Raw genomic sequence first — 27,748 nt, 5'->3', positions numbered from 1 at the left:
GATGGAAAGCTGATTTGAGTGGAAAGCAACTTGGAAAGACTAGAGATCAAGATTCTTGTGGCAGGATTGCTATATCTTGGTCTCAACACATGAGTATGTGGGTCTCTTTCAGAAAATAAGTAGTGAAAGTGTAGGCACATTCTGATGACTCTCTCACATATGGAGATGGGGGGGGGGGGGGGAGGGGTATATATAGCCTCCACACAAAATCCAATCGTTACAAACATTTGACCCAACTCGGTCAGACCGAATAGAAGAACTCGGTGAGACCGATTTAGTTTAAAATGTGAATGTTAGGAATCTCGGTGGGACCGACTAGAACAACTCTGTGTGACCGATATGCTAGGGCTAAGGCAGAACCTCATCTCGGTGAAGCCAATTGCTTGAACTCGGTGAGACCGATTTAGTCAAATAGCAAACCAATTGTTCGTCAAGCAAACTCGGTGGGACCAATTGCACATTTCAGTGAGACTGAGATACTGCAACAGGCAACAGAGAGATTGCATGGCCATCTCGATTAGACCGAGATCCGTATCGGTGTGACTGTACTGTTAGGGTTTCTGGCAGTGGCTATGCCAATTGAACTCGGTGGCGCCGGATAGGATATTTCGGCGGGGCCGAGTTTGACTTTGAGTTTTGGACATATTTGGAATGGGAAAGTGGTTGAGGGATTTGGAGCAATATCCCAAAGTATTTTGAGCAAGTAGACCATAAAGTAACACCTTATCCCCTTTTAATAGTATTGGCTTTCCTATGGACTCAATGTGATCTTGGATCACTAAAATATAAAAGAAGAGTCTCGAGCTTTTGCCAATTTGTGTCTTTAGCATTTTGAGATGTCCACATCTCTAGTCCATGTCATGCCATTCACTGAACTATCTGAAATATTAAACTAGAATGGATATTAGTTCAATGAGCTATATGTTGTTATGAATTACCAAAACCACTCGGGGATTAGTTGCACTTTAAATCTCCCCCTTTTTGATAACTAATGACAACATATAGATTAAAACTTCGAAAAATGATAATATGAATAAAATACAACGTCGCTTTGACAAGTATGTGATAAGCAAGAGCTCCCCCTAAATTTGTGCATTATTTAAAATTTGCGCTTGAATGCAACTGCACAATCGGTTAGGATCATGGGTCACTCTTCCATAGCACATACATCTTTGTGGAGCACTCAAAATGATAAGAATTAAATAACATGCACTCATCACCAAAGATACAAGTGATTGATCATACACAAATAATCATAGAGATAGATATGTAAGCACACATTAAGCATAGTATGATCAAACACATGATCACATAAGTATCTCACAAGCATAAACAAATTGTAGCATAGAAATCAAACAATCAAAGCACCAAAGTAGCAAGAGTGGCAAATGAAACCAACAAAAAACAAGACATACTCTCTCTCGAAGCCTATGATCTATACATTTTCTCCCCCTTTGCGAATAAGTTACCAAAAAGTTTGAAAACGTATAATGCTATACGACACTCTAGGCACGATCTCCGGGAGCTCCTGAAGGTGTCTTCTGGATTGTTGCTCCGGTGTGCGTAGACGGCGTGGAGAGAAGGGCATCTGCAAATGCCTCTGAAGAAGTTTGTGGAGCTGGAAGAGTTGAAACTGGAGGTACAACTGTGGCAGTGGCTGCAGGTGCTGAAAGAGTAGTCCTGGAGTCTCTGGCAACTAGCACAACTGATGATCTTTGTGCCCTTGGCACTCTCTGGAATGTGTCTGTCGTGTGTCTATCATCTCTGTCTTCAGCATCCTCTTGAAGCTTCTCCACAGTGGTTGAATCTCAGTGACCTTCACATCTAGATCATGAAGCTTAGTCTCAATGATCCCTCAAGACTTTCCTGATTCTAAGTCAAGGTGGCCAAACTCTTCTCAATCCTTATGGTGTCCTCAAGCAGATAACTGAGTTGATCTTGCTTGGTCTTGAGATTAGTAACTGAAGCATCTGGGGCACTTGCTGCCTTTGCTGCTTTTGCAGCCTTTGCCTTCTCTATCTTCTCCTGGGCATCTGCACAAGTAGGATGTGAAGCATCCATGACAACCTGGTTGTCCTCAAAGCCTGGCCTCAGGGGAAGATGCTCTTTGTCCAGTAGACATGTCGCAGTTCTCATCTTGGAGTTGATCAACATCTGGATGTGAGGGGCATATCCACAAGACCTCTTCTGGTCTGCAATTGTTCTCTTCACAGTTTCTACAATCAAGCTCATCACCTTGAATTTCTGTGGCACGTCAAATAAGTGAAGGAGGGCGACTCCGGGCAAGGGTCCAGCAGGGGTGTCCACATGAAGGAGGAGAAGGACAACGACGACGGCGGCGACTTCGCCGAGTTCAGCAAGTTCATCCTATAGTCGCGGACTTTGTTTTTTAAGTAGATTTTAAATTTGCTATGTAAAAAAACTGTTTGAGTCGCGAAGATTATGCCCGTTTGCCGAATCATAGCCGAATTTTTGTTCAAAAAAAAATTAAAAAGGCCTTCTGGGGGCAACTCTGGGGCCGGCGGCTGGGAACCCGATCGGCCCCAAGCCGATTTTAGCGCCAGGTCGCCACCAGGCGGCCACAAGCGGCGATTTTTTTCAAGCCCCTGGGTGGCCAATGGGTAGAGATGCTCTAAGGTAGGTGTGATAGCCTCCGTTAAAAAATAAGATGAATCCATATGAACCGGCTACAATCATTCGAAAAACTCACATAATATTTAAAACCATCAATAGAGGTAATGTAAGAGCCCATACAACGGAGTGAACAAGCTCAAACGACGCATGGGTAACATTGGTAGAAACTCAAAATGGTAACTGATGAATTTTTGCACGTCGATTTGCATCACACACACACTAAACTCGAGAAGATTCACAAATGAAGTTATGACCGATGAACTAATCTTTAGTTTTGGCGAGATCTTGCCACCGAAGAGAGCTCGATATGTGGACACGATGGAGAAGGGCTTGAAGCTTGGCACTGAATAGATACCCCATAGTGCGGGTGATGCATGTCAATGCACAAAAGTTTATCTTTTCCAAGTCAAATACAATGTGTTGCTGTGAGAAACCGCAGGTCTTGACTGTATTTATACATGGGCAATACTTGATCACCAAGATTACAACTGATTATAGAATAACGAACCAATCTCCAAATCACATCCCGATTGCTTTCGAAAAGGAGATTGCTTTTTTCGAAAAGGAGGTTGAATCCCCCGGCCTCTGCATCAATAGATGCACACAATCATCTTTATTAAATTATTAAACTAATATATGATAAGACCATACATCAAACAAACCAAACCATAGTCACCACACACACCTATAAACTCGATAATAAAAAATGCCCTCATGCTCTATCATCTAGAACCGTGGTACATCTTGATGGATACAAACCCGATAATATCTGTTTGGCTTAAGTACACCGACGTGATTAGATTATACTGGTAACAACCATGGCTAACTCTAGCATGGCCTCATTGCTCACTAATCAAGCAAAGTTGGGTCCAAGTGGCCAGTATACCCCACAACGGCCCAAGAGCCAAGACAGGCGACAAATTGCTCTTTTTTATTGCATCGGATCCACCTTCCACATCACATGCATACAAGTCCGAAAGCATTGACTTTGTATCCCCTTCCTCGGTCGTGAAATCATGCGCTACTTCTGTGCAGCCATGGCCTTGGCGATGGAGACATAGAGGTCCTTCCTCTCCGCCAAGGCGGCAAGCACGCGGTCCCTGTCCGGGAGGCACTGCCGCACGCTCTCGTCGGCCCTGTACGCCCTCGCCCAGCGGCACAGCGCCGGGTGGTCCTCTTCGGTGAGCAGTCGCACGCCGGCCATCTCCTCGACCACCCCCATCCAGTGTGCCAGCGCCCCGCCGACGGCGATGTCCAGGAAGCCGATGGCGTTGCCGCCGAAGAACCTCTTCCCCTCTGGCAGCTGCGCCTCCAGCAGCGTCAGGTTCGCCTTCGTCTCCTTCGCGGCCACCGCCTGCGCCTCGCCGTCCGTCCACAGCGCCATCCACAAAGGCTTCTTGAACTGCGCGCGCAGACATATAGCAGAGTCGTCAAGTGAAAACTGAAACTCTGAAAGTTGGGTGCTGAATTACTGGGGTTGCTGTACCTCCTCTTCGAGGAATCTTGCCCAGAAGCGGGCGTTGGCGCGTGCGAGGGGGTCGGATGGGAGCAGCGGCGGGCCGGCGGGGAAGGCCTCGTCGACGTACTCGACGATGACGAGCGACTCCGGTATGGAGCGGTCGCCGTGGAGGAGCACGGGGACGGTCTTGTGGACGGGGTTGTGCGTGAGCAGCAGCTCGCTCTTGTTGTTGAGGTCCTCCTCGATGAGCTCGTAGGGGACGCCCTTGAGACGCAAGGCCAGCTCGGCGCGGTGGACGACCGGGCTGCCGAAGCAGCCGATGAGCCTTACCGGCTCCGACGACATCGCGGCGGCCGCGCTCCTCCCTTCCATGTCCGCCTTCTTCTATCTAGCACTCAAGCTCTATATATTTCGTCCTGGCGCGTGTGTTTCCCTTGCGAGAAACTTCACGGCACCTTCGCATCCAAGGTTAGCGATACGTTAAATAAGTCATGCCATGTTCTTCCATGGCTGAAAGCTCGCCTTTCGCGTCTCTAAACAACAGTTATCAGCTTGTGATGACGACACGGCGTTTTGATATTTTTTATTTAATGGTCGTGCCTTATATTTATATAAAAATTATAATACAAGTCACGTTCACATCATAAAACTGAAAAAACTGGAAAGATAGTAGAACGTCATCCTTTACGCAAAGAAACACCAGACAAGAAATTGATAAATCACCTCCTCACCCGAGCTTGACGTAGCTTCATCTCTAATATGCAGCATTGTGGACCTCGAAGGTGACTCACCAAAGCCGATGCCATTTTGGTAGAACGAATCAAATAAGAGCAAAACCCCGGACACGCCATCTAACTCCAGATCGGATACCCGCGTACGACTAAGAAGTTGAAAGAGTAAAGCATACCTAAAAATATGCACACGCAATTTTTTTTTCATTTTCCTAATTTTTCCATCAATTAAAAAAATGTCCCCGCTTCAAAAAATGTTCAGGAATTAAAAGAAATGTTCGCTGTTTACTAATTTTATTAAGCGTTTGTTTTTTTTAATAATTTTAAAATTTGGAATTTTAAAATTTTTCTTGGGTTTCCATAATTTGGCCATGATATTTTTTTTAAAATATCAGAATTTCAAAAATTGTTCCGATTTTCCATAAATGCTCGTGTTTCCCAAAAATGTTTAGTTTTTTGTAAATTATTAACATTTGTTAAAGTTGTTCTTGATTTTAAACATGTTTGAAGACTGTTTGAATTTCATTATTTTTGCATTTTTCAAAAATTGTTCAGAATTTCAAAATAAATTCACAGTTAACAAGAAAATGTTAGAAAAGGTTAAAAATGTTTTATCCGCAGCTGGATATGCTCTTGTAGAAATTTGCGGTGTTCAACAGTCGCAAACTCTAATCAACTCAGGAGGCTTGCAGCGACACTCTACAACTAGTGGTCGTGAGTTCAACCAGATGTGCTAGCGCTGCTGATTTTTCGGGATTTATTAAGACATGTACAATGGTGCTATCTTAGGAATGCCATGTAGGATAAATGATGAGATGGAGAAGAGATAACTCATTAGAAAAGACTTGTCTTCTCTTATTTAAGAGAAGACTAGGAATGATCTCTTAACACAATATGTTTCATCATATTTTTAGGAATGACTAGTTATTGAAGATAAGACTAAGAGATGAACCATTGTAACATTTATTTTTTCCGTCTCTAAATTACATGCAAGACTTAAGATAAGATTATCTTATCAACCATTGTACATGCCCTAAGTAGCACTGTTGTACTACAGTAATCAAAACAGCTGGGGGATGTCCGCCGTGCGTATAGGAGCTCCCGGTCAATGCAGATCAAAATCCTCGCCAGGGCTATGTATCGCCTACGCAGATTCCTATGGAATCGCTTACGAGCGGAAGCTGGCCCATTAGATATTCATCGTGCGATGTCGGTGCTCGTTTCACATTCAGTCGGCCTTTCGATCGGCTTAGTTAGTTTTGTCGTTTCATTTATTTTTTGATGTTTTTTTTGTTTTTCTTTTTTATCTTCTTTAAACTTTGATTTTCACTTTTATTTCCTTTTCCCTTTTTATTTTTTTTGGTTTTTATAACTTGTCTAATTTATCTTTCTTATTCTAACACATATCTATTTCTTCATACGTGTTGTACACATTTTTACTCAGTTAGAACAATTATATACACACTGAACATTTTTGAAATACATGTTTAACTTGAAAAAACATGTTTTGTATATACTTTCCTAATACATTGTAGAAAACATGTTTTGAAACCATTTTTAAATGATAAAAAGAATTTTGTTTGAACTTTGCAAAAAAAAGTGTACATTGTAGAAAGATTATTTTAATATCATGAATGCATTTTTGAAACTTGCAAAGATTTTATAAAATGTGACGCACATTTTTTCGAATGTATGTAATATTTTATTAAAGTTACAAGAACTTTTGAGATTTTATAAATATTTTTTCTTAATTTCACTTACATTTTTATTAAACTTGTAACATTTATTAATTATCAAAAACATTTTTCATAAGCATGATTAACATTTTGGTGCCAATGATTAAGATTTTTTCATACACATGACAAACTATTAGAGAGGCCACAATGTATGTGTGTACAATATGTCCAAGGAGTGAAATCCTCGTATATAATAGATTGACTACACACAATATCAAATAATTTCAGGAATTTTTGTGGACTAAAAGCAACACATCTCGAATCAGGTGTGTGGACAGTACTGCTGTATAGCTACTAGCTAGCATTAGTGTGAACAACTTTGTTTGACAATACTAGCTAGCATTTTCTTTTCTTTTTACGGGGAAGACCAGCTAGCATTCATGAGTATGGAGTATGTAACTTTTCATGTCACACACTAGCCGAAATGTGGATGCTGTTGCACTGCAGTCAATTCTAGCGCAAGACAACCTTTTCTTTTGTGAAGGCTAAGGGAATCTACAACGCGGACTCTCAACCCCCCCTAACCGTCTGAGCCTAGTGGCTCCGACGCATTTTGTCATCCAGCGTAGTACCTCATTGGTCTGCAGAGCGGTGCGGACGTCCATTTTTTCCTAAACTGGACGCAAACTAGGCGGCTTTGTGGGTGTCCAGATCGCTACAAAAACGCGCCTGACACTCCGGACCAAGCCAAAATCAACTTTGCCCAAAAAGCCCTCTTGGCGTGAAGCGGTTGTCATGCATTCATGTTGGTCAGTGCCGCACCAGAGTAGACTCCACGACATCAATGTCGTTTAGAGCGACGCGATCGGACGAGCGGATGCTGCCTCTGCGTTCGCCAACAGGGGCAAAGTTCCCCGGCCAGGGTTGGCGAGGATTGGCCGCTCAGCGCTATCGACACCATGCCGCCTCATGTGCCTTCGCTGGCAGGGGCAAGGTTCCTCGACCTGGGTTGGTGTTGGCCATGGCACCCCTCCGCATGGCGCATGATGAAGCGGGGTGGCTCCTTAAGAGTGGCAGGTGATGGACGGACACAACTGCCACAACCACGCACCCTTCCACCTCTGGAAGGACCACTCCAGGAACGATGACGAGGACGACACGAACGGCGACAGCGGTGCCGCTGGTCAGGCCGGCCACGCATACGAGGTCACCGTCCGCTACAAGTTAGTTTAGGTTTCAGTTGAACGAACGACATCCGTTTTATGTAAATTATGTGATAACTTAAATAAATTCTGATGTGTTTGCATGAAATTGGGCCAGTTCGTTCAAATGTCATCTGAAATGTATGCGTACACGGTTGGATAGCTGCTCCCGTATCACTGTCCGCAGACGAGTGTGCGGACAAATACATTGTTCCTTATAGGGGTCTGCGTTGGAAATGCCCTAATTCAAGATGACTTGAAACTTCGTTTTCCTTAAAGAAAGAAACTAACAAACTTCAAACTGCGTACGGTGCAAAATGCATGCCTGGCCTGCATGTCTGCACCAGAGTTCCAGCGCCACGTACAAGAAGACTCACTCTTCGTTTCTATGTTTTCCTCGTGGAATTAACATCCATGTTTTCACTTTCTTTTTTCCAAAAATATGTACTTATCTGTTGACGTGACCATGCACCACAAAGTAAAGTAATGTAATGCAAGCGAAGCAAAGGATCTAGAGTAGGCATCGTACGTAGTTTCATGGATGGGTGTGCTAGCTAGCTGCTTTGCTACACCACCAACCCGCCCAGCGGGCAGAAACGGAAACCTGCATGCATTGAGATGGTACCTAGCTCCAGCATCCAATCACATGCACCACAATGTTCTGCAAAGCAAAGGATCTAGCTAGGGCCTAGAGCAGGTAGTCTGTCTCTTCTCGGTCGATCGTCCATCTGCATATAAACTCAGGGCATAGATCGATCGAGGCACAGCCTGCAGGCAGCTCGAACCTCCGGTCTACACACTGACACAGGCCACAGCTATTCACTCTCCCTTTTCGTAGTCGGGCACCGGAGATCGAGATGGATGCTAGTGGTGCTGCCGGCGGTGGCGGAGCCGCTGCTGGTGCTGGTGCTGGAGCAGCCGCTGCTAATGGAGGTTTTGCCAGCATTAGGTGGCTGGGGTGCACCTCGTCGGCTCGTCCTCGGCTTTGCGGCGGCGGCCTTTGCCCTCTGCGTCTTCACCCTCCAGCCCCAGCTGAAGCCGCAGGGGGTGAGTGCGCGGCCAGCGAGACGGACGCGGTGATCATGCGCATCCACGGGCTGCTGCTGCTGCTCTCGGCCGGCGCCCAGGCAGCGGCGGCCGCGGTGGCCGCCTTCGCGCCGGACCCCTCGTGGCTCTCCTGGATCTGCACCACCTTCGCGCATGCCATCAGCCCATTCACCTTCTTCCACCTCGTCCGGGCCTTCGCCTCTGCGGCCGCCGTGGCCGTCGGCAGCTGCACTGGGCACCTGCACGCCCACATGGTCGAGTTCATCGTCCACGACGTCCTGCTCTTCGTGCCGCTCCTCCTCTTCTTCTTCCCAGCTGTAGGTGTACTCATCACGGCCGTAGCCGGTTGATTCCTACATGCCGATCCATCTCCATCCATGATCCATGCCTAGCGAGAGCTTGTCCGGTACCTATGATATGTTCTATGGAGTCGAGTACTCTATCTATCTATTAGCTGACGGTTGATGAGTGTGGCGCTAATTATTGTTAATCAGTGTGCCGCTACGAGGGAATTAATGACCACATATAGTACGTAAGAATAGCATTCCTCCTATCAGTACCAGTAGCGTTCATATGATTCACGGTGGGATCGATGTATGCATGGAGATGGAGCTGTAATCGGAAAGAGCCTTCTATATTATTAGGGCATGTACAATGGTTCTATCTTAACAATGCCATGTATGATAAATGATGATATGGAGGAAAGAGAAATCATAAGAAAAGGCTTGTCTTTTCTTATTTAAGAGAAGACAAGAGATGATCTCTTCGCACAATATGTCTCACCATGTTTTTAGGAATAACTAGTTATTGAAGATAAGGCTGAAAAATGACCCATTGTATACATCATTTTTTATCATATCTAAATTACATGCAAGACTTAAGATAAAACTACCTTATCAACCATTGTACATGCCCTTAAGTAATGTTCATACGATGCACTATGGGACCGATGTTTCTATCTTAATGCGGAAATCTGTGCTAGATCCTAATGAATAATACATTTACATAATAGCAAAACCATCGTTGTTGGATGCCATGTTGACACCATCCCCTTCTTCGCGTTAGTTTTGGACTCAACTACATCTCAAAAACAAGAATATGGTGCTAAGCATGAATTTTGTGAGTTCGTGAACTAGAGGTTGTGTTACCTAGTACAACACTCATGGCCATGCTGGCACAACTTTTCATTCCTTGAAAACCGGTGCAACAAAAACACAATAGGCAAGGACAAGATGCGGCGGTTGCCTTTTAGAGAGACCACAATATATGCCGTCTCCAATATTTCGAAAGAGCGAAATCCTTGTATTTTCAACGAGCCCGCCTTGTCGGTTTTTGGTGTGGGAATACCGAGTTATTTATCCAAAACCACCACACTTGGGGCTAGGGTAACAACTTGGTACCACATTTAAGGCAGGACACAAAAAACCACCAGAAATGCGCCTAATGCATAACGCGGAGCACTGATGCTGGAATTTGATTGTGAAAACAGCGAAACCGACAGATGGGGCCCGCCTGTCAGGCTGACGTGGCGTGCCTATGTGGACAATTTGCTGACATGGACGAGGGTCCCACCTGTCAATGACTCACGTGTTTATTTTCTTCCTCTTACCTTTTCTTTTCCTATCAATTCGAGTCCCTGTAAATTTTCAACAAAAGCAATCGGGTCCTACAAACAAATTAAAAAAAGTCATTGCGTCCCTCCCGTGCTCAAGGTTGACAGGAGCTGCGCCCACAGCCGTGCTCGTCGGACAGCAGCCGCCATGAGGAGTGCAACGGCCGCCGCGGAGCTCCTTTCCCTCGCCCGGGTCGTCATCCAGTGCACGCAGCCGTGGAGCTCCCTTCCAGTGTCTCCGAAGTGCTTCCTCCCGCCGCCCGTCGGCGTCTACTGCGCGCAGCCGCAGAGCTCCCTCCAGCGCCGCCGCAGAGCTCCCTCATGTCATCCATCGGCTTCTACTGCGTGTTGCCGCGCTGCATCTGCCTCCATTAGCCCGAGCAGGAGGACCTGCGCAGGAGACGGCTCGGGACGGCCCGATGCTTGTTGCACCGCTAGACACTGGTCGCACCGCCGATAGCCGCGATCCGTTGGGCCTCGGCGCTACATCCGCCTTCATGGAGGTAGATCGAGGTCCAGCGGGGTGGCTCAACGAAGATGGTAGCTAGCTGTAGTGGCGGGCGATTCACAGGTGGTGGGATGGCTCACCAAGGCTGGGCTCTGGCGGCGACGCGTGATGGCTGTTGTCGTTTTTTTACAAGAAGAAAGGGGGGAAGAAGAAGATGCATCCGACAGGAGGGGCCTTGGGCCACCTCAGCGAATTATCCACATAGGCTGGCCACGTCAGCCCGAGAGGTGGGGCCAACTTGTCGGTTTCGCTATTTTCACAGGCAAATCATACAATGAGTGCCCTGCTTTACGCATTAGGCGCATTTCTGGTGGTTTTTTGTGCCCTGCCTTGAATGTGTACCAAGTTGTTACCCTAGCCCCAAGTATGGTGTTGGGTAATAACTCCGGGAATACCCCGTGAATGAAATTACCTTGCGTTGTTTGTCCTTTAGCCCATAAATATAGTCCTTGAGTTTTATCCTTTTTATTTTCTCGTAATATTAATGGGTTAATTATCCTTTTGCCCTCAGTGGTGTCCATGTGCTCAGTTTTGCCCTCAGATGCGAATTGTCCTCAGTTTTGCCCCTAGTCCGTGCGCACCGACTCGTTCCGTGAACTCTGCCGTCTCCGTCAGGTCAACCTTTTGACTCGGCCCTTACAGGTGGGACCAGGCGGCAGAAACGGCCAATTTTATTCAGACCGTTGCACGCGTGGCTTGTGGGACCCAACAAAGAGCCGTTGAGTAGAGAGCCGTTGGCGGGTGTGCTATATAAGCGGGCGACAGCGGCGGTGACCACGGCGACAGAGAGCACGGCGGTGACCACGGCGAGAGAGAGAGCACAGCGGCGGGAAGCTAGCTGTGGAGGGCGCGGCGGTGGGAAGCTAGCAGTGGAGGGTGCGGCGGCGTTGAGATCCCCTTCGGCTCCGAGCTCCATGTCTTCCTCAAGCTCCCGCGCCACCTCGCGGATGCAGAGCCGGGCGCGTGTGGACATGCCTGTCTTCGTTTGTCCGCGGTGCCGGGCGGGCGTTGATCGAAGGGTTTCTCAGACACCGAGGAACCAGAATCGTCCGTTCTACGTGTGCAGCGAGAATGGGGTAAGAATCGGGGCAATTGCACCATTTTCGTCGTCGGGATGTTTGAGCAATGGGTTGATCTGTTTAGTGTTCATGCAGGTGACATGCTTCTTTCTTTGGGTCGATGCTCTGGCCAAGACTCTGATGAATGAACTGCAAGAAGAGCATGAAGAATGGTTGCGCATGCTGCCACGAACGGCAGTGGCCACACCACGAGCTCCGGAAGAAGAGATGGATGGCGAAGCACGCACTGACAGAGAGCTACTATTGAGCTTAGGATGTTGAAGAAGAAGGTTAGGAAGCTTGAAGATCAAGCACTACCAATACCCATTTGCAAATACTTTTGGGCATTTGTAGGTATGGTAATCGCACTGGTTGTAATATTGAAAATGTATGGAAAGGCATGAATTATGAAGGAATTTGTAATCTTGAAATTGTTTGAGAAATTCACCTAGTTTAAATGTTGGTTAAAGTTGTTTAAATGTTGAAACAAAAAGAGAAGAAGTGACCAACATTTAAATATGTTGGAAAAAAAGAGAAGAAATTAGGAATTCAGAAACTTTTGATCAATGAAATGCAGCTCTCTGCTCTGCCTTTCTGTCCGGAAAAAAGGTTGCTCTTGGGCCAAATTCAGAGCGTAGAGCCAAGTGCAGGCTAGACTAATGGGCCAACTGCATATAATTAGGCCCATTCAGGGGTTTTCTTGCGTATTTTTTTGTTTTCTATTCTGATTTAATTTAGGCAGTAAATCATAATGCTGAAACTTTTTGTGGAAGCCAATTGAATTATTCCGGAGCCAAACAATTAAGGTTAGAAATTTTTTTGGAGCTGTTAATTAATCCAATTCAAATACACCGTGATTTAAATCAAAGACCAAAATGTCATGGAAAATGTGCCTCAGCTCTGATAGAGGTTTACGCCAGGTGCCAAAATAAATGAACATTTTTTAAGGGCATTACATTGAGGAAAACATAATATGTATAACAAAATGAAGGATGGAAAATGCACAAAAAATTGGTGCAGCTGGGGACTCGAACCCAGGACCGCGTGGGTTTGTGGTGTTTAGGGCTGCGCTGGTAACCGCTAGGACAGATGGCAAGACTTTGACATAGGTAGGGAAGGAAGGTATACATAGTGAGACTGTGATTTTTTTTAAAAAAATAGTGAGACCGTGAATGTTTGCACACGCGTGAGAGTGGTTTTCCTTTGTTTTACACTTAAATTTTGGAGGGTTGCAAGGTTGAAAATGTATGTTGCACTACCACATGATTTTGGTCAGAGTGGCACTTGGTTTAGGGTTAGAGTGGCACTTGGTTTAGGATTTAAAGGGAATAAATTTAGATGTTAGTTCATGACTTTTTGTTTGAATGAAACAGAGGGCTTCTCACCCCCTACGACTTTCATTAATGAAAACCACAAGTTCTTGAACTTCATGACTTGTTTAGGGAAGAAATGATAAGTTTGGGCACGGACATTTTTTAACACACATAATGAGATAGAACACACCGTACCATTACAATAACTTAGATAAGTTCACGGACAGTTCATGGACACATGACGAAACATGACACGACACGACATGACATAGAAAAGCAACAAAATAAAAAACCAAACATGACGAGCTTGACTCCGGGCTTGAACATCTTCATCTTGACCTCCTCCTTCCACCTTGGCCGCGCGCGCCCCTTCAACACTATCTTCATCTTCACACCTCCTCCTCGTCGTCGTAGGGAAGGGAGTGCATCTGGCCTGGAGCGGGGAAGATGCGCTCGTAGTTGGTGTAGATGTTGTAGATGGTGAAGAAGATGGCCTCGCAGCCGCACCAAAAGACTTGGCCGAGGAGCTCGCGCGCGTCAAATGGGTTGGTGAAGGTGACCGTGAGCAGTAGGAGGATGCCGCCGCGGTCACGAACCTCGTTGAGGGTGAACATCCTCGGCGAGCCCCGTGGGAGGTGGGCATAGCCGGCTCTGAGGAAGGCGCGGGTGAGTTCGACGGAACCCCTCCACCTTGAAATAGCCCACACACGGAGCTCCCTCTCCACGAGCACGCCCGGTGGGTAGCGCAGCTCCGGCACCACAGGCGGACGGCGGAAGGTAGGCCCGTTGAACTGCATCTTCTTCACTTGGTCTCGCTTGGGGAGGGCTTGGTCGCTTGGGTGTTTGAAGTTGGAGAGGATCGGATCTGGCTTGTGGGTGGGAGAGGAAGAGAGGCACCCCATTTATAGGCCTGTGGGTGGGAGAGGAAGAGAGAAAGGATGAGAACGGTGCGTGCGTGAATCCGGACGCGTGTGTGTATCCGTTACATTTTGCACACTTAAATTTTTGCACGAAAACGATGCATCTTTGACCGGGCAGTGCATGTGAACCGCTGCCCTGAACCACTGCCCTGAACCACCTAGCTCGCCTCGCTAGCCTAGCTCGCCTAGCTGGCCTAGCGCGCCTCGCTCTCCTCACTCGCATGCATGCACGTCGCCGCCTCCCGCGCATGCGCAAACCCACGTAGCCGCCTCCATGCATGCAAGGCCTGGAAAGGCTGAGACGGGCTATTTACTGCGATCTCAGGCCCAGACAACGAGACGGCCCAACGGTCCATCCAGCGCGTCCGATATTTGTTAAAAAAAACAATCTCCCAGCCAATCAGATTGCATCTCGCGGATCGCCCCCCTCCTCCCCGCAGATTTCTTCTAGAAGGGTTAGATCGACGGCCCTTGATCACCGCTAGGGTTAGATGAACGGTCCTTATTCAGCGCTAGGGTTAGCGGGGTTTGGGAGAGGTTTGGAGCAGTCAAAGCTATGTTTGACCAGATTTCAAATGAGTATAATAAATTAAATAAAAATCAGAAAAATGAAAAACCTGCGCACATAGTCTTCTTATGTCATATACTAACGATTTAAGTTGATAAACAAGCTTTACATACATTTAAATGATAAGTTCATGTGTATTGTATGATATCTCGAGTATCTCAAACTCTCTAGTATGAAGTGAGGAGAAGTGTTTTGGGGAAATGAACATGAAAATTTTAAAAAACTCACCACAGCTTCATTTTGGAGTGACTAAGAAGGATCTAGGCTTAGTTTTTCATTTTGATGTTTTACACTTGTTTAAATCTTGGTCAAAGTTAAGTTTGACCAGAATTCAAATGAGCAAAACAAATTTAAAAAAAAAATCAAAAAATGGAAAAACCAGCGCACATAGTCTGTACATATAGAATATATGTGTAGGAAAGTTATTTGGCTGATTTAGATAAGGTCGAAAAAAACCTTGCTTAGAAATGAGGCTGTTTACCCTACCTTTGGACCCCTCTTTTTAGCACATTTTTCATGAAAATTTCAAAAACCTCACCACAACTTCATTTTGGATTGACTAAGAAGTATCCAGGCTTAGTTTTTCATTTTGATGTTTTAGACTTGCTTAAATCTTGGTCAAAGTTAGGTTTGACCAGAATTTAAATGAGCAAAACAAAATTCAAAAAAATCAGAAAAAGGAAAAACCATGTGCTCATTCAAACATCATCCAACAGATATTTAAACATCATGTCAAACATACTTCTAACATAGGTCCAACATCATCCAACAGAAATACAACATGTCAAGTGATAAATGTTTCATAATACAACATCATTCCTTATTCATAATGTTTCATAATTGTTCATAGATAGCGTTGGGGCTTCTGTCTGTTCCTTGAGCTTCTTGCCATCACTTTGCTCCTCGTGCACCTTGTGCTCATTGTTTCTTCTCTTCTTCTCTTGGTTGTCGGTACCTTGCGCATCTTCTTCAAACCTACCATAGAGCTGTGCAAAACATAAAGGGTCCAAACATAAACGGTAATGAGATCGTGTCAAGTGATAGATGTACAGTAGTATTTGACCCTTGCAAGATTTACATACCTAGAAGAACTCACAACAACAGAAGGTTGGTCACCATTTGGAGCCTCACTTGGATCACCATGATCACCATTTAGAGCCTCACTTGGATCACCATTTGGAGCCTCACTTGGATCATCATTTGGAGCCTCACTTGGATCACCATGATCACCATTTAGAGCCTCACTTGGATCACCATTTGGAGCCTCACTTGAATCATTATTTGGAGGATATTTTGGATCATCGTCAAAATCATGCGGCTGTTGACCATCATCATTTGGAACCTCGTCAAAATCCTCATCTGATGCAACCGGCTGTTGACCATTATTTTCATCATCTGTTGAGGCAACCGGCTGTTGACCAACATTTTCATCATCTGTTGAGGCAATCGGCTGCTGACCAACATTTTCATCGAAGCCTTCATCGAAACTCTCTCCGAACGCTGGATCTACTGTGTTATCACAGTACTTACCGAAATGACCAGACCCACCACATCTTGTGCACTTACGCTTCCTCGCTCCAAGTCCAGCTCCTTCGCTGCGAGGTCTTATTCGACTCTTCCTTGGTCTACCTGCTGCTCTCTTCAGAACTGGAGCGCAAAGCTTGAATCCAGGGTCCACCATGTCCCATTGTTGTTTTCCCTTCATAGCAGGCAAGGCATAAGCATATGTGGCTTTGAACCTTGCAATAGAGTAGTAATCATGCACATACTGCTGTACGTTTCCTGCTGGACCTGGAAGAGAAGTGATGAAAAACAAGGCATGAATGCATGGCAACCCAGTTATCTGCCATTGCCTACAACTGCAAGTTCTAGCTTCTAAATCCACTGGATATCTCCATTCCGTCTTCTCTTTATCCAAATATGATATCTCTGCTGTGGTACCCGAGCAAAGCGTCATGTTCATTTCCAAGCCTATTGTCTTCTGCTTCAGTTCATTCATCACGGCAGGGATGATAATATGGCCCATGAATTTTGCCTCGGCTATTCCTGCACGATAATGAAATTTCTGCATGTATTCTATCCTTATCCTGTCAAGCAAATCCACCACATAATGACCCTTTAGTTTCCGGATCGTTGAGTTGAAAGACTCTGCTAGATTATTGTGCACATAGTCAACTTTGCTCACTTCACTGAATTGGCTTCTGGCCCATAACTTGGAGTGGTGTGTTTCCAAGTTTTCTTTCACTTTGGGATTCATGTATAACTGCCTCAAGTGGTAGTTGTGCTTCTTCACACTGCATGTCAAAGATGCTGGCCATAAATTGTCGGTATACACGTTTCCTTTGAATTTCTTCATGAAATTTGCAGCAAGGTGACGCATGCATTCCCTATGCTCTACTCCAGGGAACACATTGTCCACGGCCACTTCTAAACCTTTGCAGGCATCTGTATGAATGACCAACCCATTGGGATGTGCAATAGCCCGACGGAGATTATGCAAAAACCAAGTCCAGCTCTCCTCAGACTCTGTCTCCAGCACACCATAGGCAACTGGAAATACAAAACTATGTGCATCAACTGCACAAGCTGCTACTAACTGTCCTTTAAACCTTCCTGTGAGAAAAGTGGCATCAATAGCCAAATAAGGCCTGCAGCCTGCCAAAAAACCCCGGCGACAAGCCTCAAAGCAGACAAAAACCCTTCTAAAGCATTCCTTGGTCTTTGTCACTCCCCTGAATGTGTACTCCACGGTGTGGCGATCAATATCTACAATACTACCTGGGCTTGTCCTCTCCACTTCACCTTTGAATGAATACAACAATTGAAAACTTTCCTGCCAGTTACCATAAATAGAATCCATAGCATGTTGTTTACCATTGAACAACCTCATGTATGGTAAATCTATCTTGAACTTATCTTTGATGTTCTTCTGCAATTCCTTTGGACCCACTTGCTGGTTTTCTTTCACCCACTTTTTTACTTCTTCTGCCACCCATCTTGACTTGGCTCTACTGATTGTATCCTTCCTAAGGGTTGATTCCTGGCATGTGTGCTTAAAAGGATTCACTTTGACCTGAACATTAGTGCTATTCCGCATTTTAGCTGCAAGCAGCCTCCATGGACAACCCTCAGTCGGACAATGCACTCTGTAACGTACTTGATCGCTCTTGTCAACTTTGAAAGTACGTTCTACCTTGATGCAGTATGTCACAAGTGCATTTCTACACTCATTCATGGATGCAAAAACTGTACCTTCTTCCATTTGAGAGTTCAAAGGGTCCCACTCAACAGCTGCAAGGTCTTCGTCCTCACCCATCGCGTCATCATCCACACGGACTGCATTGTGAGCCTCATCTTGGTTTTCAGCCGAGGTGCCCGTCGTAAATTCTGAATTACATCAAAATATAACTTCTCTTCATCAACCCCAGAATTGTAGCCATCAGGCTCCACTTCAAGGGGGACCCTACTGCTGTTGCCCACACTTGTCGAGCCACCACGTCGCCGTGCACCAACTGAACTGTTCTGGCTAGAGATGCCATTACGACGACTTGATTCTCCCCGAGATGTTGCACCCGCCATCCTAGGTCCAAATGCCTGCTCAAGCACATCAACTTGCAGCCTCACATGAAAATTATCTTTCTCTTTATGCCTAACAAACATGGTAGCTAGCTCTTCATCATTACTAACTGTCACCCAATTCTTTTCCCCATTATAGTATTTGTATACCACTTCATCAAGCAAACCCCAAGGATATTGGCTACAAATTACCTCCCCAAATTGTCTGAAACTCCAATTACTAGCCATTGGCAACCGATAATCAAAACCTCCTTGGTATTTCTTCTTATCCTTTGCATCGAACATGTACCGGTCCCTTCTAATGTGCACCATGAAAGCAAACCGCAACTCCATCCTAACCGGCGAAAAACAGATACGCAATCAGCACACTAATTGGGCAAACCTACTCAAATCGAGTGTTCAAATGCATAACTAAGCTCAATCTAAACAAGAGGCAAGACTTACCCCTCGGGAACCCAGTCGTGGACGCGGCGGATCTCCGGCCCGATGCCTGCCTCGCCAAATACTCCGGGGTCGCCGCTGCTCACCATTTCGCCCTAGGGTTCTTCCTCCTAGTTCAAATAGCTCCAGCAGCCCCCCACCTTTGAGCGCTCCGGCCGGGCGCACGGAAGGAGGCCGCGCCGCGAATCGAGCAGGTGGCGGGCGCCCCACCCGTGGCGTCGCAGCAAGGTGGTGGGCGTCACAATGAGCCGTGGAGCGTAGGCGCAGGGAGGTAGCGGCGGAGCAGGCCGTGCAACTGGTGGCGGGGCAGGTGCTGGCCGCGGCGCAGGTGGCGGCGGCGGCGGCGCAGGACAGCCGGCCGGGCGGATGGGTGTGAGCTAGAATGATTTGGGGATTTAGTTGCAGGGGCCTACATGTCAGCTCCGGACCCACGTCCACGCGGTCCCACGTGTAAGCTCCGGACCCACAACTACTAACGCCGGCGGACGGAATGGACTCAAATATGGCCGTTTGGCCTCGTCGTAGTTGCTGTGCTCGGACTAGGGGCAAAACTGAGGACAATTCGCATCTGAGGGCAAAACTGAGCACATGGACACCACTGAGGGCAAAAGGATAATTAACCCAATATTAATTGATGACCCTTTTCTTGTTCCTTCTATCTTAAGACACGTGTCTTGGATCCAAAGGGTTTTCTGTTAATTTCAAAATTAGTCTTATTGAAAGATCACGTCGTGACGAATGTAATTGTCAAAATGGATCGTAAATCCAATTTCATGTGTGTGGAAGATATTCACCATTTAAACTTGTGTATGAAGATTTAATCCTCCGTCTAGGTGCATTAGGCATCTTAGAAGGTGCACCGCTACCTAGGCGCGAAGAGATTGGGCTAGGAGAAAAATTGAATAGCGGAAGAAGCCAATCACATCATTCCTTTCTCAACTAAACATGTGCTATTAATTAGGAGACCCCTTCAAATCCCAATAGCATGCCGCAGAAATTGCATGCATTGGTCCTCCGATTAATAGATGGGGATCTTATTAATATGCATGTAACTAGTACTACTGTTTCACGCCTTAGTGTTTTGAGATTATTTGATCTTCGTTAGATGCCTAATGCACAGAGACGGAGTAGAAGATTTGGTGTTGGAAGAGAGAGAATCAAGGTAGTCACCTGGTTGCGAGAATCCCCGGGTTGTGTGCATGGTACTGTGTGACACTAAAGCATAAAGTTTTGACCACATGAAATAACAAATAATTCCAAGAATTTCGGTGGACTAAAAGGCACACATCTTGAGAAAAGAACGGATGTCGCATGCATGCATGGTACTCCCTTCGTTCCTAAATATTTGTTTTTTAGATTTCAAATGGACTACCACATACGAATGTATATAGACATATTTTAGAGTGTAGATTCACTCATTTTGCTTCTTATGTAGTCACTTGTTGAAATCTCTAGAAAGACAAATATTTAAGAACGGAGGGAGTACTAAGGTGCATCTAGGATTAGTGTGAACAAGAACGTGGAAAATCCACTCTCGGTACCCAATTGCTAGCATTGGTGTGAACAAGTTTGACAAGAGTAGCTAGCATTTTCTTTTCTTTTTACGGAGAAAGACCAGGTACCATTCTTGACTGTGTATAACTTTTCATCTTGTCACGCTAGACGAAATGTGAGTGCCGGCTGTTGCACTGCAGTCCATTCTAGTGCAAGGCAACCTTTTCTTTTTCAAAGGCTAATGCAAAATGGCCTGAAACTACATTTTCTCAGTGCAAAATGCATGGCTTGCATGAGAGTGCAGGCCCCACATACAAGATGCCTTATACCATTGACCATACATGTCATGCATACTCACTCTTCAGTTCTATATGTTTTATCTGTTGACATGACCGTGCAAACCAAAGCAAAAGTAATGTGATGCAAGCAAAGCAAAGGATCTAGATCAGGCACGTAGTTCCATGGATGGGTGCTTGCTAGCTACTGCTTTGCTACACCACCACCCCGCCAACGGACAGAAACGGAAACCTAGCTAGCTAGCTGCAGCATTGATCACATCTCACATGCACTGCAATGTCTCTTTCTGGTCTCTGATCGGTCGAGGCACAACCCAGGCAGCTCAAACCTCCGGTCGATGCAGAAACACACATGCCGCACCTAGCTACTTTCGTTTCCTTGCTAGTCTGGAGCCGGCGATGGATGCCGGTGGTGCTGTGGATGCTGGAGTACATGGAATGTACCCCAAACCAATGCACATTTTTATGATAAGTGTACTCATATTTTGAACTCTTACTCAACGTGCACGCTTACTAGTTGTTCCAGAGAGTTTAATGTTCATTTCATTATGCTCTAGAAGTGAAATTTCAGTTATCCCAAAATATATTCAAAATTAGTCTTATTTGAAATATCTCATCGTGATTAATGTAATTGTCCAAATGGGTCGTAAATTTTACTTCTTGTGTACAAAATATTCACCATTTTAGCTTGTGTGTGAAGATTAAATACAAGACTTGGGTGTTGGAAGAGAGAGAATCTAGGTAATTTCGCCTGGTTGTGGGAATCCCCTGGTTGTGTGCATGGTACTGTGTGACACTAAGGTATAAAGTGGATGCATAACAGATTGACTACATAAAATATCAAATGATTTCAGGAATATTGTTGGATTAAAGGAGACGCATCTCGGAAAGGGACGGATGGTGTGGATGCATGCATGGTGGAAAAATCTACTCTCGGTACCCCCCAGCTACTAGCTAGTATCTTCTTTTCCTTTTAATGGGAATACCAGCTAGCATTCATGACTATGTAACGTTTTATCTTGTCATTCGTATGCTAGCCGAAATGTGGGTGATGCTGCACTGCAGTCCATTCTAGTGCAACGCAACTTTTTCTTTTGCGAAGGCTAATGCAAGATGACTTGAAACTGGGCTTGAAACTAGTATGTTTTTCTCAAAGAAAAAGGAAAGAAACTTCCGAAAAATGCCAATGGCGGCCGAGCCACAAGCAGGCCGGAATCTCAGCCATTCCATCACCAGGGGGATCCGCGCGGCCAGTGTATAAGTGGTGTATTCGATTTGTTTTTGCCCCGTATTGAACCCGGCTGGTCCCACTCACATGCAAAAGGCAGCTAGGCTGCTGATCCGCACACAGTGTCACGGGCTGAAGACCCGTACGGGTCCTTGTGCATGCATGCCGTGGAGGATTTTTGGCCAACTGAGGCCACCGTTTGGTCAAAGTGTGGACGTGGAGCATTTTGGCCCAGGGAAGACGCAAGTTTGTTCACTATTAGCTCACCTTCCACTAATCAAGTTTATTTATTTCATGATAATACGAGTGTCTGTGGGTATTAGCAAATGAAGCACTGCCACAATTTTGTTGTCTCTAAAAGTCAGTAGGACTAACTTGGCACTTGAGTTCTATCTGCTCTACACGAAACAGCTTAGCGACTTGTTTAGTGCGAATGGTTTATGCGATAGAACAAACAGTTTAGTCCTGATTAATCACGCCGGAGCGGCATGTTCATGCCTAAATAGTCGCTTTGTGTTAAGGAATGCAGTTTTACGCGAGACGCCCGCTCTGGTGCAACAGCTTTTCGCCGCGCATCGTGGTTCACTTTCCCCCGTCCTGTCAGGCTGTCACCTTTGACAATTTACTACGCTCTCACATCACCCCTCCCCTGTTGTCATCTCCCTCCACCCAGGCACCCACCACACTGAGCCTGGAGAAGGAACACCGAGCAAGGCCACCATCTCCCTCGTCGCCAAGTTGCCGGAAGACGTCGGTCGGCGAGGTGTTCTATGAGGAAGACTGCCAGAACGGCAAGGTAGCCAGCTACAAGCTCCACCTGTTCCAGCACCTCATCTGCCCGACTGCCAAAGATGGTGCTATCTGAAGAACATTTTAGTGGTTGTGTTCACTGCAGCATTAGTGTACAAGTGTTTGTGCATGTAGACTGAAATTTCCTCGCTGAATTTCCATCAGCATTGTGTTGCATTATCCTAGTGATTGCACTAGTCAAGATAAAAATGTATTGGTGGGAGCTGCATGAATTAAAGTGCATTTGCATTGAATTAACCCTACACACGGTCCAAACTGAATATCTTGCGGAGGTTCTTAAAACTGAATGAAAAAGAGTTACATGGCATTTCCATTTGCCTATACCTATTCCCTTAAAAAAATTGCCGATACCACACAGGGCAAACTGTTTTACAGAACAACGAACGACCCTTTGATTGCCTCAAGCAAGTCACTTGCCGCCGCTAAATGGTTCCCTTGCATCCGCATTAGCTCATAGAACATCAGGTTACTGAGTGATAAACTTATAATAGAGTTTCCTGCAAGATATAGTAGCTACATTAGTGAATTTGCATAGACAGTGGGCATGCTTTCAAGCTGCTTGACTGACAGCCTAAGCACAACCAGCTTGCCTCTAGAAAATACTCAAACTGAACCTCCTGTGTGAAATCACCCCAAGTTCATTGATGACCATTTTTGTCCCAAACAACCATCATCAAGGTTTTACTCCAAACCAATCATCGCCCAATCAAAACAATCATTTGACCTGCACTGGATCAAAACTCATAAAACAAATATGGTTATACTGGATCCAACATCACTAACGCCCAAAACTGCAAACTGCATTGTTCCATTGCATCTAAAAAGTAACCAACAACCTAAACACAACCAGCTTGCCTCTAAACAATCCACAAAAGTTTTACTCCAAATTTACCAGGTACCAATAAAAAAAAATCATGTGGCTTCCACTGTAGCGAAACTCATCAAATAAATACGGCAATTCTGAACTCAACATCACCTAACCCCCAAAGTCCAAGCTACAAATGTTCCATTGGCCCAAGTAAAAAATGTTATCTACTCCGACTACCCAATTTACACCATAAAGCTGCCTGTGGCACGGGGAAAAAAAATCCAACAAACATACTACCCATCCAAACAAATTTGTCCCAAATTGCACTGAAACTAAAATTGCAGTGAAATTGAAATATGTGCCAAACACCCAGCATCAGATCAACTTCTATGCTAACTAGACAAAGCTCAACCTTTCTAAATATGCAAACTTGCTAAAAGTGCTGCAAAATCAGAAGGAGAGAAGGATGTTCAGCACAGTTTCTTACGGCTGTGCTTTGCCGACCGCGTCCACCTTGACAATGGGGGCACTCATCGAATCCTGGTAGTCCACTGGTAGAACGGAACCAATCCACCCCGCCAGCCAGGGAACACCCCTGCGCGAATCAGATCTTATCCTATAAGTACAAAATTTCCAAAACATCGATGCTGATTCGAGACCTATGCAATCTACATACATCTCTGTAAATTTCAAACCTCCAGTCATGCAAAAATCCAATTACCACACTATGAATCCAAGAGCTACTAGATTAGTGCTAACATCACTGTCGCTACACTTCCAACAATCTCCAAAATAGCTCTATATTTTCCTACCCAGAAGCATATTTTCCGAAAATGATCCACAACATGTATAGCTAGCACACCACCGAAAATAGAACAAATATGTGCATAACATGCTATGAATCGCTGCAGAAACCCGAATCAACTCTTCTGTCCCCTAGCAACCTAAACATGATTCAGATCTAACTTCGCACGGCACTCCAAAGAAGAATTGTGGCACATCACACTGACCTGCGTGTCCAGCCACTAGTGGCTTCAGAGCACACCTCGCCCGCCGCCGCCTCCACGCCTACCTGTGCACCGCCGCCGGCGCCAAACACGACGCTGGGGACGCTCATCGAATCCTGTGACTCGACTGGGAAGACGGAACTGCTCCACGGCCCGGGCGCAGCACACATCCTGCATGAATCGAAGCCGAGCCAACTCGGTAAGAAATCCCTAAAATCCGCGGCGGTGAACAGACAGCTAGTTCAAGTGAGGGTTGGCCGGAGGGGGAGCAAACATACCCGTTGAGCTCGAGGCCATTGCTGGGCACCTCGCCGGAGCAGCACAGGCGCCGCCGTTCGCCAGATGGGGAGGGGGTGGAGGAGCCGACCCGCTGCGTGGCTCTGGTTTGTTCCACGCAGGCCGCGGTATCGTCGTGGGGATGGGGGTGACCAGGGCAAAGATTCTGTCGCCTGTACTGTTTCGAACGATAAGTCATGGGCCGCACACAATACGCCTACACACTCCTCCCTAGCCGTATCGTCGGCTGTATTTCACTGGATAGGCCTGCCACCCACTGACGGGATGCACATCCCAAGGCCCAAACGGACGCCCACGATACCGGCCTACCTGTGGCTCGGCCTCTGAAAATTCGCACTTAGAAACTTCAAACTACCTACGCTGCGAAATGCATGGCTGCATGTGAGTTCTGGCCCCACATACAAGATGCCTTAGACCATTGAATTAACATCCATGTTTTTTACTTTCTTTTTCCAAAAATATGTATTTCTCAGTTGACATGACCATACATGGCGAAGTAAAGTAATGTGATGCAAGCGAAGCAAAGGATCTAGAGTAGGTGTACGTAGTTTCATGGATGGGGGCTAGCTAGCTGCTTTGCATACGGTGAGAAGGCACGTATTTTCATGTATGCGTACGGGTGCTTGCTAGCTACTGCTTTGCTGCCTAGGTGCAGCATCCGATCACATGCACTGCAATGTGATGCGGCCAAAGCAAAGGATCTAGCATCTGCATATAAATTCCGGGCAGAGATCGGTCGAGGCACAGCCCAGGCAGCTCGAAACCTCCGGTGGACTCACAGACACAGGCCCCAGCTAGGTACTTCCTTTTTCTAGTCCGGCTGCACCGGCGATGGATGTTGGTGGAGTAGCAGTTGCACAAGGGGAGATGGTGTCCATCCGTGCGGTGGAGAGCGTGCACCTCGTCCTCGCCTTGGTGGCGGTGGTCTTCGCCCTGTGCGTCGTCACCCTCCATACCGAGCTGAAGCAGCAGGGAGGTGAGTGCGCGGCCATCCACAGGATGCACCTCCTCCTCTCCGCCGGAGCCCAGGGGGTGGCGGCCACAGTTGCCGCCATGGCGGCTGACCCCTGGAGGCAGCTCATCGCCACGTGCTTCGCGTCCTTGGCGAACGGTGTCAGCCTCGTCGCCTTCCTCCACCTCGTCTGCGCTTCCACCGGTTTGGCTGTCTTCGCCTTCCACAGGTGCCACGGCCACCTGCTTGCCCACAGGGCCATGTTCATCGCCCACGTCCTCCTGTTCACCAGGGGCATCGCCCTCTGCTTCGCCCTCATGCCCCGCGGCTAGCGAGACTGTCCACTACATCACTGCCTTTGCTCTCGAGTCGAGTAGATGTAGTACTATTAGCTAATGGTTGATTTGTGTGGCACTAATTATGGAAGCACATATAGTAATATATTTAGAAGGATGTAGGATGCATGCATGGTGGGAGATGAGTTCGATGTATGCACTCTTCTAGTGATTGGATAAAACACCTATGTTTTCTTAGGGCAGGATAAAACACTTATGTGTGTGCGTGCGTGCGCGCGCGCGCGTGTGTGTTTGTCTGATTCTCTGTCTGAAATTCTGAATGTGAAACGTGTGCTGCAGCTAGCTGCTGTGTTCTTCTTGTGGCTCATTTTTCTTTATTCAGTTTTCAGAAATTGAATCATATTCCTACGAACAACTTATCTAAAACTGTGTGTTGTCTGCGTCAGGCTTTTATTGTTTGATCTTAAGAATCAACTATAGTAGTAAAATCGTCTGTTTCTTGTTATATCGCAGACTTCCAATGCTGCTGAAATGATGCAAGTAATGCTTTTGTGCTAATTACACAATTATTCAACATATATAGAGGCAGACATGATAGGAACATTGTAGTTCCATGCAAAGATGAATCCATCGTTGCACTGCTGCACCACCCAGCCAGAAAATGGAGCCAAATGCGTACAACTTCCCACCATGGGAGAGAGAGAGGGGGAGGTGCACTAGCTTGCCACCCTACTGTAAAATCTCACCTTTAGATGAACTTGGCTACATTTTTTTCGATCAACAAAGGCTCGCCCCCAGTTCCGTTTTCATTGAAAACGAAACCCGGCATACAATTTTCTTTTGGCGGGTACCCAACATACAAAGTTCAAAAGTAAGTAAAGCCCTGCGCTTCAGAGCAGACATTTTATTTCTGAGAGGAGCATGAACTGAATTTGTAGTTTAAATTTTGTATCACTGTAGAAGTTACTTGTGTCAATTCATTGAACTGTCTCTACATCTTTACGTGACCATTTTGACATGCCATCGTGGCTTGGGAGATTTGATATGGCGTGCAATTCTCAAGTTACTTATATAACAAGCTCTCCTTCCGACCCCTTCACGAGGCTATATATTCTACGCATCATATATTCATTTGTACATGTACATCATTACATACACGAGGTGTGCTTCAGTGCACTTCCTTTAAAAAAGCTTATTATTTTTTATGTGAATCAGCGGTGGAGATTAAAACTAACCCCTTCGTTAAAAGGTAGCTAGTCCTGTTTAGATTAACTATATCTTCTAATTGAGCTCAATCTCCGCTCTTTTGAAAACATGAGTTGATATACCTAGCATGAGGCGGCCTAAAGTATTGAACGAGCACAGAACCGTGTCGCCTTAGGAAACCACCGTCCCCAATGCACTGAACACACCAAGCTATTGCCAGAGAGGAGAAGCATCCGCCCTCTCGCTCCAGGCTGTGGAGTTCCGATTTTGACAGGCGATAGCGAGGACCAAAGGACGGCGACCACGAGGGCATGTGTAGAAGATAGGAGTCCAACGGAACCATTTCACACTAGAGTTGAAAAAGCTCCACACCATGAAATAAGCAAGCCTGAAGACGCCGGCGTGTTGCAACCGAATGGCACCCGAGTTCGTCGACGACGCATGGCGTCAGCTATGCATGTGCCCTGCGCTGCCCGCTGGGAGACAGCTGCATGGGGTACCCGCTAGCTAGTCAGTCCCTAAGACGGACGAGACTTGCCTGCTCCCTTCCCGTGCTCCCGCATACGTGGCTTGATTTGATTGGTAGAAAATAAGGCCCGGCCCCACCCC

General features: G+C 46.2%; 2 protein-coding genes across 2 annotated transcripts; both read right to left on the bottom strand.

Annotated features, from left to right (window-relative positions):
• Window positions 1-3,524: 3,524 nt before the first annotated feature.
• On the bottom strand, window positions 3,525-4,569 carry LOC119282395 (glutathione transferase GST 23-like). Its single transcript, XM_037562629.1, has 2 exons — window positions 4,121-4,569; window positions 3,525-4,036 (listed from the first exon to the last, which is right to left on the bottom strand). Exons 1-2 carry the CDS (start codon window positions 4,463-4,465, stop codon window positions 3,656-3,658), a joined length of 726 nt encoding a protein of 241 aa, XP_037418526.1. The 5' UTR covers window positions 4,466-4,569; the 3' UTR covers window positions 3,525-3,655.
• An 18,208-nt stretch (window positions 4,570-22,777) lies between these two features.
• On the bottom strand, window positions 22,778-24,863 carry LOC119280127. Its single transcript, XM_037561093.1, has 4 exons — window positions 24,667-24,863; window positions 24,392-24,559; window positions 23,869-23,976; window positions 22,778-23,297 (listed from the first exon to the last, which is right to left on the bottom strand). The coding sequence occupies exons 1-4, from the start codon at window positions 24,861-24,863 to the stop codon at window positions 23,255-23,257; spliced, it is 516 nt and encodes a 171-aa protein (XP_037416990.1). The 3' UTR covers window positions 22,778-23,254.
• Between the last annotated feature and the right edge of the window lie 2,885 nt (window positions 24,864-27,748).

This window comes from Triticum dicoccoides, chromosome 3B (assembly GCF_002162155.2).
Source record: "Triticum dicoccoides isolate Atlit2015 ecotype Zavitan chromosome 3B, WEW_v2.0, whole genome shotgun sequence".
NCBI lineage: Eukaryota > Viridiplantae > Streptophyta > Magnoliopsida > Poales > Poaceae > Triticum > Triticum dicoccoides.
The sequence above is the reverse complement of the archived record's forward strand: the minus strand, read 5'-3'. Positions and strand labels throughout refer to the sequence as shown.

What these genes read in the sequence shown, in the direction of transcription:
- LOC119280127 (XM_037561093.1), bottom strand. Translation starts at nt 24,863, where the DNA reads ATGACTTATCGTTCGAAACAGTACAGGCGACAGAATCTTTGCCCTGGT. An exon ending in AATGGCCTCGAGCTCAACGG is followed by an intron (nt 24,560 to 24,666) that starts GTATGTTTGCTC and finishes CGATTCATGCAG; the next exon opens with GATGTGTGCTGCGCCCGGGC. An exon ending in GCGGTCGGCAAAGCACAGCC is followed by an intron (nt 23,298 to 23,868) that starts GTAAGAAACTGT and finishes GATCCAGTGCAG; the next exon opens with GTCAAATGATTGTTTTGATT.
- LOC119282395 (XM_037562629.1), bottom strand. Translation starts at nt 4,465, where the DNA reads ATGGAAGGGAGGAGCGCGGCCGCCGCGATGTCGTCGGAGCCGGTAAGG. An exon ending in CAAGATTCCTCGAAGAGGAG is followed by an intron (nt 4,037 to 4,120) that starts GTACAGCAACCC and finishes CTGCGCGCGCAG; the next exon opens with TTCAAGAAGCCTTTGTGGAT.